The sequence below is a fragment of the Calonectris borealis genome, chromosome 3 (assembly GCF_964195595.1).
Source record: "Calonectris borealis chromosome 3, bCalBor7.hap1.2, whole genome shotgun sequence".
Lineage (NCBI taxonomy): Eukaryota > Metazoa > Chordata > Aves > Procellariiformes > Procellariidae > Calonectris > Calonectris borealis.
This window is the reverse complement of record NC_134314.1, coordinates 103,255,188-103,269,467: the sequence shown is the minus strand read 5'-3', so window position 1 is coordinate 103,269,467 and position 14,280 is coordinate 103,255,188. Positions and strand designations below refer to the sequence as shown.

Below are 14,280 nucleotides of genomic sequence, written 5' to 3'. Positions count from 1 at the left end.
GATAATAAAACCAGTGCGTGGTTGCATGACAATAATGCTTTTGAGAAAAACTATTTTAAAATGCCATGCTGATGAATCAATCTTCCCTCCCCCCCCTTTTTTTTTTTTAAGGAAAACTTTTCTCAACAAAAAACAGTCATGCAGACCAGGTACTCATGTCCAGGTCTGTCCTTTAATGATAGGAGTGTACTAAATGGCAGATGGGAATGTCGATGATTCACTGAATATATTTATGTATATATGTAAACACTACCTCACCAGAAAACAGCTTACCAAGAGGGATATGGTAACTTAAAATTTGTTTTCAGTGGAGCCCATTCTGTAGTATAAACATAGTGAGCTCTTGCTGTGATAAGACAGATGGGAGAGCCCTCTGCGATGCCTGCCTAATCACCTGAAATGTGCCTTTCTGCTTCTCTTGGGCTTTGTGCTTTCTGGGCACTACCCTTATTGTCATGGCTAATAACAGCATTTACAGGCTAATAATCTACTGCCAAGTCAGCCACTGTTTACCTGTGATGTAATGTAGTTTTTCTGATTCAGGAGTTCTTACCTATCTCTGGCCACTTATCTTCTACTGGCAGACACGAGAATATTCTTTGATATGAAAAACTGCTGGGAGCTTGACGCCCTCTTCCTGCTGTAAATCTTAGCCTGCTTCCAGCGGCTCCAAGGCAGCCCAGGGAGAAGTTGGCATTGGCCACCTCAAATATGCTGCTATGCAATCTGAATAAATTAAAAAAATGCCACTTTTAATCTCTTGAGCTTTTACTTTCAGCTGCATCTCCACAATCATGATAGCCGTAAATCACATTTTGCATAATCTCATTTTTATTTTTAGTATTTGACTCCAGGAAGTGTGGCTTTAAAAAAAAATTTTAAATACCGAGAACCAAATGTTCAGTAAAATCTGTCCTTCTGACAATATTGTTAGACAATTCAATTAGCTTTGATTTGGCCTTCAAATGCCCAGTCTTACAGGGCTGTGCCTGACATATTTGGCCATTCAAGGAGTAAAGGAACAGCAGAATAGGAAATTAATAGAAGTTTTACAGGCCAAGTGTCTTCCACTCAAACCTGTAGAAAAGGAAGTGCGGGTGGGAGGTGAGGAGCACTTGTGTGCAAGTTGACAAAAGTTGATTGCAAGTTAGCAATTTAAAAATGCGTCGCTGTAATTATCACCTGTTTTTATTTCCTCATCTCCACCTTTTAGAAGAGAAAAAACTCAACATCCTCTGATTGTGCTCATAGAAATAATTACAACTAATAAAGTTATGTCTTCAGTAAACTAGAGTTTTGAAATATTGAGACCACTGGGAATAAAAACATAATTCATTTTGTGCTTTACCTTCAAGGAAAGAAACTAAGCAGTTTTCTAAAGAAACTATGGAGCCTGGGTTAGTCATAGCAGTTTAGCTGTTTGAGCACTGATTCATTTGTACCCGTTCTTAGTACTAGTTGTGGTGTTGGTAATGAAAAATTGACAGCTGAAATTACAGGACAGAGGTGGAAAGGGCCTTGTCCAGCAAGAGAGCAGCAATCTACAGCTGTGCTGCCTGAGACATGACTTGTTCGCCAGTGATTTGGTTACTCGACAGTCTAGATGGATTCACAAGCCATTCACAGGAATCAAATTTCTAAACAGAATGTAGACAAAAGTTTCCTTCAATGTAGGACAAATCCTATTAATGCTGTAGTAGGGTTGACGGAGGGCACAGGATCTCTGCTATAGTTCTGTATTAGACTTCTGTTAAAACGAGGTACATAATTCATGCTCAGCAGAGGCAGTCGAGACCATGACTCATTTGTGCCACTCTAAAATATTAAAACTTCCAGGCCACTTCAATTACAAGCCTGGCAGGACATACAACCTGATACAGTGAAATATTTACCTGTGTTATCCAGGCAATGGCAAAGAATTCAGTCATTGCAAAGATTAATGTGGTTAATGATGTCATTATTTAAATTGTTTCTTTAATTATTTTGACTATCTAGGAGTAGAAGGAGCTACAGTTGAGTGGGCATTCCATTTACTAAAGTATGTTGGAGATGCATGAAAGCTTTGTACCTTTTCTTCAAGAATTTAAGTCTTTAAAGTATTTGTGCGTGTGTAAGCAACTGCTACTCTGAAGGGGGATGGAAGATAAGAGAAAGTGGACAAATTTATACTTCTGTAATACCGAAGATTAAAGATGAATTCTAAAAGAGAATTTGAAAAAGATCTTGATGTATTTGAGTTTCGAGGGGAGGAGATGTTAACAGTATATTTAATAAATACACTCAAATAACATGTGTTAAGTAATGAAACTCTACTGATTAAAGATTAATTTAAGTGTACTTGATGGTCAAGTCTCATGTAACAGAATTAGTACTTCTGAATTGCTAAAACTAGAATCTTATTCATAAGCATCCTTTTTAATCTAGCTGGTAGCAATAACTGGAATTTATATGCTCCTGTGCTTGTTTGTATGTTGGGGTTTTTTTAACGGCCAATCCAATAGCATTGTATCACAAATTCAAAATTTGATTTTTTGCATTTATGTAAGCAGCTCTGTTGAACTCTGTTTGCAGACAACAGATGTGCTTAGGAGTGGATTTAGCCTGGAACTGAATGCATGCAAATATGTGAAACTGTAGACTGGACTGAAAAATCTGAGTATTCCAGCTCATGTTTCCCTGCATAATGAAGTCACTGACTAGTACAATCGGATTATATAAAAGTCATCTTTGGTGTATATATAATACCTAGGTTCACATGAACTGTTTTTAATCAGCAATTCATATTGTTTATCTTGCATGATGAAAGGATATAAGTGAACGTACATTTGTGTACATTGTGATGACCTTTGTAGAAACCCTGTAGGATTTTTATAACAGTTCAACTGAAATTCAATGTGAACCAGATCAGCTGTTACAGGCTTGGTAGGATCCCAGCAACATAGCTCACAGAGGATGAAAAGCTCTGTGAACAAGAGCACAGAGTCCTAGGAAGAAATTAAGTAGAGATTCTACTGAAAAGCAGTGGTAATATTTGAACAATACAGGCTTTCAACTAAAATAGCAAATATATAGGTTTTTCTGTGGCACTCAACCCTTTCCTATCAGAACAGGATATTAATCCATTGTATTTTGTAAGGATGTTTCATTTGTTATTTGTTTTTAAAGATAGTGACCAGAGACAGTGTGAGGTTTTGGAAGCTGCTGACCTCTGGACTACAGGATTGCAAGACTCAAGTTGCAAGTCAATGTTTTTATCTTTTTGTTTTGGTCATAAAGTCAAGTAGTGGTGTTTCCTAAGGCCTCTGGTAAACACTGGTGAAGCATGACTGCTTCTGGGTGTGTTGGTTAGAGCAGCGATTTGCAAATCTTCCTGACTTACTGCAATGGTTTAGGTTTCTCCAGAGGGTATTATGTAGTATATTTGAGCAATCTTACGTAAACACTTGATTAACTTTTTTCCCTACAATCTATTACCTTCGTTCTTCAAATTCACAAGTGGATTTCTACTCAATTTTGTCTTTATCCAGCTGCTACCTTGCATCTTTTTCATCAGTCTCCTCAAGACATAATCCATAGCTTCTAACAGGTCATCCTGTACAACAGTGTTTGTACCCAGTCCTTCCAAATATACCTAGTGATTCTTTTTGTCATTCCCTTAAGTTATCTTTGCAAAACTTGTGGTACTTAGAATTTACGTCAGAGAGGAAAGAGCAGAGGGAGCTAGGAAATAATGTGTATGTATGTGTTGCTTTACAGTGAGCAACAGCCTCTGCCTGACCAGGCTCTGTTAGGGCTGCTCTCTTCCATGTTAACACTTCACTGGGAAAATTTAATGGCCAGCAGCAAGTATTAAGGTGGTTGGTGATATAATGAATAGTAGAGATGCAAGTGCATTTCCTCACCTGGAATGTGAGCCTTTCTGCTATAGATTGGGACACGCATACCTTATGCTTTCTTGCAGTCCTAGCTTCTGCCTCTGCCATCTGTCAGAGTGGAGCCCAGGGAATGTTTTTGTGGCCTCATCTAATGACTGCTGTTGTTTTGTGTTTTGGGGTTTTTGGGTTTGTTTGGTTTTTTTTTTTTTTTTAATGTGTACCCCATCCTTAGGGGAGAGATGATCAATATCTAAGGTATGTAACAACTCCTATACTACCTCCACTTGGAGACAGAAGTTACCACAATAAGAGCATGTGTTGTAGGGAATGGAATGTGCAATACAATTTGCAATACTCCAAATTACCGGCCTCCACCCCAGCTTGAGACAGCAATAGCTGATGTGGGACTAGAAGGTGTCAAGCCTCTGCTTCCACTCCTCCCTGCCTTCAGGAAAAGAAACAGTTTATAGCTGGGCATGGTAGATCCTCCTGCAGATTCCCACCTCCAAGACATTGCTCTAGCTAGGGTTGCTCCCTACTAGGCTGTCAGCTGGTGATCTCAGGCACCAAGATAGTCTGGAATTAAAGTACCACCCCATCGTATGTCCTGTCCACTCAAGCTTGAGAAATCCTTACTTACAAGCTGTAACAAATCCAATACAATTTGTTCTTCAACCGCTGGATTTTATTTTTGTGTTTAGTAGCTTTGCTTTAATAAGGGTCTAACTCCAGTCATCATTGAGTATTAAGAACAGAAAAGAGGATGCTAGGCTGGTTTCAGGAGGCAAGAATCCCCTGGAATATGCAAGTACAGAGAAAAGAACATTGAATAGTAGGTTAAATATCCAAGCCAACACTCTGTTGTACCTAGCTATTTCTCTAGCATATTATTGGTTTGATCCTTACTTACAGTTTGCCAGTCAAGACACATTTTATGAGAAGATAAGTTTTTACTTAGTTTTTTCATATTCTTTCTCTGAGTGGAACTTTCTGCTTCTCTATAGATTTTTGGCCTAAAAGGTTTGAATTAATGTCTTCTCTTTAGACAGATCCTGCCAGTTAGAAATATTATCTAAAAGACATGCAGTTAAATCTTGACCTCAATTAAGTCAGTACAAAGTTCTCACAGTTCAGTGTGATAAGCCGTTATGGTTCTATGATACTGAATTTGCTGTGATGTATCATTTCACCACTCAGGATTAACACAAGGCCCATCCTGTTTGATAATTTTTCAGAACCTCAACAAATCAGCCTGTTTCCTCTTCTCCTCCCCCCAAAAATCTACTTATAGTGGCTTTCACTGCTGCCTGACAGCCTTGACAATTATTAGTGGAAGCAAACAGAAAGACCTGAGTTATACCAATAACCAGACTTCATTTATCCATCTCACAACTTCAACTACCATTTTTTTTACCCCTCGAAGCTGGGGATGCATCTCCATCTGAACAATGTGGTGAGTGTCCTGGGGTAAGTATGCTGCAGGTACTATGTCCTACTCAAATACGCTGTCTGCTCTTCTGCTTCCTTCTGCTCTGGGCTCTTTTGGCCCCAGCTTCCACCCGAACCCTTGGGCCTATAGAGTGCTAAGAGGAGAAAGCTGGGACCTTGGCGAAACTGTCGCATTTGGGACAGCGCGAGGCAGTAGGTGTAAAACACTGGTACATGGGATCAGCCAGGGCCTGGGCCAAGTGAGATAACAAGGGTGCATGTGTGTCCAAAGGAGCTCAGTGGAACTGGGACTATTGAGAGCAGAGTATTCATACACAGGGGAAAAAGTGATAATAGTTTAGCAGATGTTTGAAAGGGTTTTTTCTTTTCCCCTTGCATCACTTCTGTGCAGTAAAGGGACTTTCTGTTGTGTTTTTATGTTCTTTAATCATTTTTTTCCTAAAGACATAGTAGATTAATAAATCTAAGCAAAAGTAGCATTACAGTTATGTCTTGATCGTTTTGAAACCTTAGTTTTGTTTCCCTCTGCCTTTTTGTTACGAGACTTAGGCTGAGCAAATCAAGCTATGTAATCCCTCGTGGTCTGGCTGGATTCATCCACACCATTAGGATTGCTTTTCTTAGCCACAGTTAACAATGGTGTAATGGCTTTTATAACATTTTATTAAGTTGAAATACATCAATAGCACTAATAATAAACAATTGTGGTATTTTAGGAAGAACAATTTCCAGCACTTGCTGTACATGCCAACCTGCGGACCTTCTGGGCAGCACTTGACTCTATGGCATGAAAATATGGAGTATTTGTCCCTTACAAACATGTTTGTGCTGTGGCACAGACTTAAGGAAACTGGTCTTGGGTGTCTGTAATAAGAAGTATGTAAAAGCATTACTTTCATCTCTCTAGATCAAAATTCTTCAACTGATGCTGACTGTTGCTTAAGTCTTTGCTGGCTAGTATAAATCAGGATAAAGTGGCCTAGCTTGGATCTGCTGTGGGGAGGACAGAAAGGGGCCTTCTTCTTGATGCCAGTCATATGACATGGCAGTTGTCATGCAGCTTCCTCCCTTCCTCTCCCTCCAATGCACGTTGGGACTGTCCCTGGTTTAGGATGATAAACTTAATCTGACACTACAACTAAGATGTATAAGGGTTTTCTGGAATTCAACCTCCTCCTACATCTTTAACTCAGGAGAAAAAAAAAAAAGCAGACTTTTAATGCCTAACTAATAGTGTTATCTAACTTAATTAATGATTGCTGATTAACCAATGCCAACAGTAGCTCTAACTGAACTTTTCCCAAGGAAATGATTAATTGCTGTTAACAACGGACAACAGTACTCTACTACATTCAGCAGAGAGACACCAATAGTGTTTTTCAGCCATGGAACAAGCAGGTAGCGAGACTGCAGAGGATGTGGGTGAACATAGCTCAAATGCAAATTATGATGTGACTTCTCCTTTTGGATTTCCCAGTGTTGTGCTATTTCTTCAGTCAGCTTCAGCTTGTGCAGAAACTGCATAACTAGTTTGCAGCATGGACGTATTATCATTACCTTCTTTCGGTAACCAAGTTAAACATAGTCTTGAGGAAGCAAAGCAAAAGAGTTGTAAAGCTGCATATGGCATTGTAAGACAAGGGGTTTGTACGCTGTGTTAAATGGTGCTAAATTGGGGAAGGGAGGATGAAGCGTGGGGGTGTTTTTTTGTTGTTTTTTTTTTTTTTTTTTTAATAGACCTTGGTCCTGATCAAATTTCAGTGATGGTATTTATTTTACAATACCTACTTCCTAGAAATTCTCAGTGGACCTTGGATCAGACCTGATTAGTTTGTCCCCAGTTCTTCTGTCAGTTCAAATGGGATGGATCTTTGCACTTTGCACAGTGCTATTTGAAGTCACTGGAATTCAGCACATGGACAAATAGACTCCCCCACAAAAGCAGCTGTCGCTATTACATTGGACTCTTTACTTTCTTTTTCAACTGGAAAAAACACCACTTTTCTGAAACATCAACATTAATTTTAGCTTGTAACAATATAGAATCCAAGAAACGTAAGAAGGATAAAGTAGCCTGAATACTTCTTTAATTTTATAACAAGCTATTCACTAGGGACTTAAGTGTGAGAATCATCTTAATAACAGTGATAAGTATTTATTTAGTTCTCTTGTATTTGCAGTTTGATGTACAAACATTGACTGGATGTTGATAAGAGTTTACCAAAACCCAAGTCAGTCAGTCTGGTAAATGTTGACTTGAAATGAACTTGAACGGGTTTGAAGAAAATAGGAGCTTCATCTGATGACTGACCTCACAGCATGTGATCTTTATGATCAGAATCATGCTTAATGATTAATTTGTGCTTAGTGCTTAATTTGCCAGTACAGATGGAGAAAAATATTAGAGATTAATTCACTGCAGTCAAGTCCCCGTTTTTACTACATTCTTTTTTTAAAATGGCTAATCGAAAACAGTGTGATAGCTAGACAATGTTAGGAGTCCCATCTGCCTAAAGACAGGCTGGCTTCATCTTTGTGTTTGTACCATGCTTCCATACGCAAGCTTTATGGGCTTATAAAAATCTTGCAAAGTGCAAGCTTATATATAATCAGCGTGTCATCATTGCCTGAAGTAATATGATTCTGTAGATACGATTGAACTAAATCAATTTGTCATGGATAAAAGATTTCATGACTAAGCTAACACAGAGGTTAAAGATTCAATAAGTAGTTGGAGAAACTCTAGAGCTCCTTTCTTTCAAAAAAACCCCAAACAAGCCCCAGACAAACCAAAGCCAAAAGCAAACCTTGGTGGCAGTGGTGTCAATGCATGAAAAACACCCGTGTAACTGAGATGAGAACCCAGCTTTGTTGTGCTCTACTTAAGCTGCCCATTGATTGACACACAGTATGGCAGAAACACATTACATGTAGTAACAAATGAAAGTGTTGCTCGCTGACCATCTGGTTGCATTGCAGTGTATCCATCTTTGTTATCCATCTTTAACAAGTGGTCTCTGTCGAAGTCTTCGGTTTAGTTTTAATGATAAATTAAACACCTCAAATCATCTGAATTATTTGGCTCAGTTACAGGTGTTGGTATGGGAAAACCTAGTATGGTATGAAATGGCATTGTAATAGCAGGAACAACAGGTTTTTTCCTGTTGGGAGACGTATATATTAGGTTACTGCAATGTTGAGAGCCACGTCAAAATGTGTATTTTGTTGAAACAAACAGTCATAAATCTGAGACTCAAGGCATTTTACCTCTATGGTTAATACGAAGTTCTTGCTTATCTTATACCCTTATGAAAATTGTAGCCAGAAAAGGGAACTTCAAGTTAACTTCTGCATCTTTAAGGAGATTGAAGTATCTTTTGAGAAGTTTAGCTATTTAAAACCTAACTTTTTTTTGAGAGCTAACTTTTCTGTTTTTGAAGGTAATATTGATTTGGACAACTGTGAAATATGACAAGTAATCCTACCGGATCTGCATATAAGTTACAGAACACAAAGCTGCAACAAGAGGGCTTATATTCCTGATATGCTAGAGCCAAAATAACCAAAAAAAATTATAAAGCTTATGTATACATTTTATGCAAAACAGATTGAGGTGGAAAATCTGAGTGGCATTGTTGTAAAGGCTAACAAGCTCTGCCTAAGTGGAAAATTATGAAATTTGCATATAGCTGGTAGAAGAAAGGGGGAGATGGTTACATCTGCCTCACCTTCTGCTAGCCTTGACTAACTGGCAAATTGTTCAAATATGATGTATTCTGTTTTTTCTTACAAATGGTGAAGGTGATGAACAAAGATGAGTGTGCTGTTCTTATCCAGCTCCAAACTTCCTTGATTTGGTCTTGCTATGCTGTAGAAAGCGTAAGTACATTCAGACATGAATCTACCCAAATTTTTTGGGGAGATCAGGATAGCCTTGACCGAAGCATCATATGGCTTGGTTCCCCTCTGTAGCTTATACTTAGAGTCTCTTTAGATTTTTTTGTAGAGAAAATAGTACAGATACTGGTTATCATGTTGCTTTTGTGCTACAAAGGAAATAAATGTATCCAAAAATAGTTGAAAACAAACCCTTGACAAATCATAAGTAACAGGGTACTTTTAAATTTTAGAACATAATCTCCACCTGAAAAAGTTTATGAACTATCACTTTATATGTGTCCATACCCAGCAAATCTGCCCTGGCCTCAGGAAACCATTGGAAAACACATGATAAATAAGAATTAGCTATCAAATGGGAGAAAAATTCATTCCCATAGAGAGCGCCCAACTATGTTGGCCAATTAAATTGAGCAGCTGTAATCCAACAGATGAGCTCAATCTGAAGTGCAGAGCAGGGAGAGTGCAGTACACATGTTCTTGAGATTTCTCACTGCATAAAGATCTATTTTGCTCCAGGACTTACTAGATGGAGCGATGGGACCGTAGCCAGACCCAGCATTAGATGTGAGTGGTCTTCTCTCTTCCCCAGTAGCACACTTGATAATGTATACTTGTACTGATTTAGCGTAGCCGTGTCATCCGTGTCATATGGCTTCCTTGGCTATGGCTCGGCCTGCTCTCCCCAGAAGCTGTGTGTCAAATTTTAATTTTTACTTTGTGGGACAGAATTTCAAGCATTGCACTGGAGTGGAATGCGAGGGGAGGTTTCCTCACTGGAGACAGGGTTTGTTCTTCTGTCCATGTCTAACTACATAAAATTCCCTAGAGCAAAATTACAAATACAATAATACCTGGTTATAAAATGTTTACCTAGTCTTATTTAGGCTTACAAAAATTTTGGAATTAAATACTAACTCAAAGAACTATACAACAATCCAATTTGCATAATATTAATGATTCCTGATTTAAAACAAACGAACAAACAAACCCAAAACAAAACACAACAGATTTGGGGTCGAACAACATGACATACTTTTATTGACTCGGAAGAAATACCTTCTGTTGCTTAGTCTCTCTTACCCCAGCAATAACTTTTTGGTTTCTTTGGTTTATTCGGTTGTGTTTTTATATAGATTGTTTGTTTAAAACCAGGAAATCTTCTTTGCCACCTTCACCCAGGAAAAAAATGTCCCTAAAACAACTCAAGAACTTAACCTGGCATCCTGCAGTCTTGTTAGAACTAACACTGACTGAAGTCTGATGTCAACTCAAGCTAGTAGAGGGGGGAAAAAAAGAGTGCATTTATCATGAGCCTGAAATTTTTGGTTACAATTGTGATATTTTCTCTGAGGCCTATAATTTTTTAATGTGAAAAAAACGTAGGCTCTCATCGAAGAGCTTAAAATATTACAGAAAATGAGCAAAAATGACAACTCCGTATGCTAGAACTGTAGGAACTGGCAAGGCAGCTTGTCTGCAGCTGGCTGGTCTTGGTGAGGGATACTGCAGGTGGGATCTGGAGGGTAAGGGCAAGGGAAGGGAGCTTGTTAGGGGGGTGAGCCCTGTGTCAGGTCAGTTAAAGCCTTTTTACATAAATACAGGAATGTAACAAGAGTTGAAGTCAGTGCCACAATTTACTTCCATTTTAACGGCTCCTTCATGTTACCCTGAAGTGTCCTTAAAAGATTTAAGATTTGACCGAAAGGTCAAATAGTCTGATAACATTTACTTCCTGAAGAAAAATCAGAAAAGGAAAATGGCCTGGGTTTTGCATTTTGTGTGTGGTAAATGTGAGTCTTCAAAAGGAACTCGTTCTAAAAGGTTACTGAAAATAGAACTTTTGAAAAGTGTGGTCTACTGTTGGATGAGTAAGAGAAAGGACATGCATAAGAACAGCTTGCCGCTGAAGATCAAGGGACTTTAACAAGCATGTTTCCTGCTGAGGTACAGCTGGTAGAGATGGAGTGACTGATACTGTCCTTCAAATAAGAATTTACTTGGAGAATGGAGGTGATTTTGCTTCTCATACAGAGGACATAACGGAAGCTACTGTTACAGAATATTTTGGAAGGTTTAACTGTTATTATGAAAATTAATGAAATGTTTAATGTTCTGAAGACAGCAATGCAAAAATCGTCCACACCGGGGTATTTGACACTCTATAAAGCAGCTCAGAATTGGAGGTTAAAATTTATATCTTTTTTTTTAAAGGGTGCACAACTTCCTCCCTTCTGTTTGTTTGTTTTTTTCCTCACCAGTTGTTTTCCCTTCTTTCTTTATTGCAGCCTATAGAAAACATAGCTGTTAAGTTCTTCTTGGTGCTTCTTTAAACTGTAATTTTTCCCAAATCCAATGCTAACTACTTAATTCACTTGAGATGCCTCCTGGATTTATGCTCCCTTGAGTATATGCCCTATTTCATGTTATGCATCTTCCAGCAGTCTGTGCTCTGCACATGCTCCCATCTTTGTAGTTCCTCATGGCAGTTTTGTCTACTTTCATCTTTTCTGTCATGCTATTTTTTAAATAAAATCTCATACAATTTCTCAAGTAGCAAGTTGCTCTTTCTGAGAGGTTGGAAACAGCAGTACTTTTCTGTTCTGTAGAATTTCTGAGATTTCTCAGGCTATTTTCTTGTCTTTGCTCTCTGTATGACAGGCCTTTATGATTTTTAAAGGCAATTTTGGTTTTAGTGTCATCAGCACACGAGTGCATCCTCCTAACCCTTTTATCCCCAACCATATGGCATCTGTAACTTCAGTTTGGAAAGCAAGCAGGGAGAGTTGCTTGAATCTGGCTGGGACAGATGAGCAGCTTTTTATTTCCCAGTCTTTGACCCAGACAGAGGTTCAAAAGCATTCCAAAACTTGCTGCTTCTGAACTGCAGAAACCAAACTTTTAGTTGGTTTGGTGTTTACAGCTTTGAATCTGGATTTCATTACGGTTATCCATGCCTCTGTGACTCATGGACTACTTGAATGTCTGCAGCGCATTCCCTCCTTGCAGCTACACTTGCAGGCAGCTCTAATGCTATGGCAAAGTTGGAATGCACATACGTGCCATTGAACGGTAGCGTATGAGAATGACAGTAGCTAATCACTTCTTGAAGTCTACCCAGAGACAAAAAATGTTATCTTCTTCAAAAGTCTCTCAAGGAGTCTATGACTAAAACCTGACTTGAATCTTGCAGCCAGATGCAGTGATCAAATCCAGCCTGTGTGAATTAAGAATCTTCCAGACTATGCAGCTCCTTTGCAGTAACCTATATGCCATTTAGGATAACTTTTTAAAGTAACTGAATGTAACAGATGTGTGTGTTTATTACCGTGTAACATCCCCACCTCAGTAATAACATGTTTTTTCTTCTTACAGGCAGGGATAAGTCTAACCTTCTTTTTCTGTGTTTTTGGTCCGTAGGTTTTTTTGGAGGTGAGTGGGAGACAACTCCAATATTTAATTATCTGCTCCAGCAATCCTTGACATCAGTTAATCACCTAATATTACCAATGTTAGTATCTGTATCTATGAGTTAATAAGCACATTAAAATGTATTTTTACAATTATCAGTAGTGACATCCCTGTTGGTATTTCCACGAGGCTGAAAAGACATAGCTACAGGGGGGTATTCAGTCAAAAAATATATAAACTTTAGAGAAATGGTTGAAAAGGCCACAAACTGAGTGTTACTTATATTAATCTTTTGCCTTTTTTGCATTTATAATAGTAAAATGACAAAATATATAATGAAAGCTCATGAAGCTCAGAGATTATGAGGAATTGCTTCCAGAAATCAGAATTAAAAAAAAAAACAAAACTCAAAACCAAAAACCAGTTGTGAAACTTGAGCTTCAGAAAATGAAGATTTCTTAATTTGAAAATGAAAAAAAAATTCTACTGCTTAGTTGTTTCCTTCTTTTTGTTTGCAGTAATGGCACATATATACATGTACGTGTTACTTTATGCTGGAAAGGATTCTTCAAAGGCTCAGACTGGATGACAGACAGCAGGCTTCTCAAGATCCGTGAGGGGTATTTAATTTTGCACGCTTCCTAGGACTTGGGTTGTCCATGTGAAGGCCAGGAAATGAGGAATAGGGGTGGATCTTTGCTACTAGCTCATTCAGCAAAATGCTAAACCACAGCTTCCTAAGCTTTAAGGCAGTCACTCTGACAAAGAATGCTTTGTACGCCTGCTTCCCCATGTGCAATTCCTTTCTGCAATATAAATTGCCTAACTCATTAGTGTCTAACATAATTTCTGCAGTCCCTCATTTCAATGCATCAGATTTGAGAATAAAATTCCAAATTGTACAGTGTGAATAAAAATGAATTATAATTCATGTTTTTCATTTTGGAATAATATATAAACAAGGCTTCATTTTGCTGTTGGGATGTAAAAATTGAAGTGTAACTTTAATTATGGCCTAAAAATCATCCTTTTTCTACCTGAGGATTTTGGAGAAGAATTATGCTGAGAATAAGTTCAAGTGTATTCCCAGAGTTGTTTGCATGAGATATAAAAAAAAAAACAACAAACAAACCCCCAAACCCCAACAAACAAACAAACTGATGCTGGTAACACTTCAGAACAGCTCAAGCTGACTCTGTAATGATTACTGACTGCAACTGTCAGATTTAACCTAGCAATAAACATAACATAGACAGAAAAACATCCAGACTTGGAAACACTTATGCAAGAGGCGTCCTTTTTGTCAAGAAGGTCAGCAGTTTTGTTTTGTTTTGCTCAAATAGAACATGATGGCATTATTTGGTTGTTTGCATTTTTAAGTTCTCAAATGAAATTTATCTGCAATAAGAACTTTGTTTTCTTCCTGGAATGGAGGTTGGGATTTAATTTTAGTGATGGTACAGTCATCTCTGAAGACTCATTGTCTAGGAAACAGTGGACTAGCTTTACGCATGGCATGGTTTGTATGTGAAAGTGATATGTTTTTCAGTCTAAGTATTACAATTTGAAAATTTTCTTTTTTTTTCAGCACAAAAGAACTTCTAGCATGTCTCCTTCCTCAGGTGTAGTTGTTTTTTAAATCTGCTTC

The 14,280-nt window shown here is 38.2% G+C and overlaps 1 protein-coding gene across 2 annotated transcripts in view; it reads left to right on the top strand.

The window, feature by feature from the left end:
• Window positions 1–13,763, top strand: part of INTS7 (integrator complex subunit 7) — a 45,305-nt gene extending 31,542 nt beyond the window's left edge. The window contains exons 20-21 of one of the 2 annotated variants that reach the window (XM_075147037.1): window positions 12,642–12,732; window positions 13,151–13,763. In XM_075147037.1, coding sequence (XP_075003138.1) covers window positions 12,642–12,704 — 63 coding nt within the window. In that variant the 3' untranslated portion in view covers window positions 12,705–12,732; window positions 13,151–13,763. Of the gene's footprint in view, window positions 1–12,641 lie in introns of both variants that reach the window. The other variant, XM_075147036.1, reaches the window with a different exon arrangement.
• Window positions 13,764–14,280: the final 517 nt, after the last annotated feature.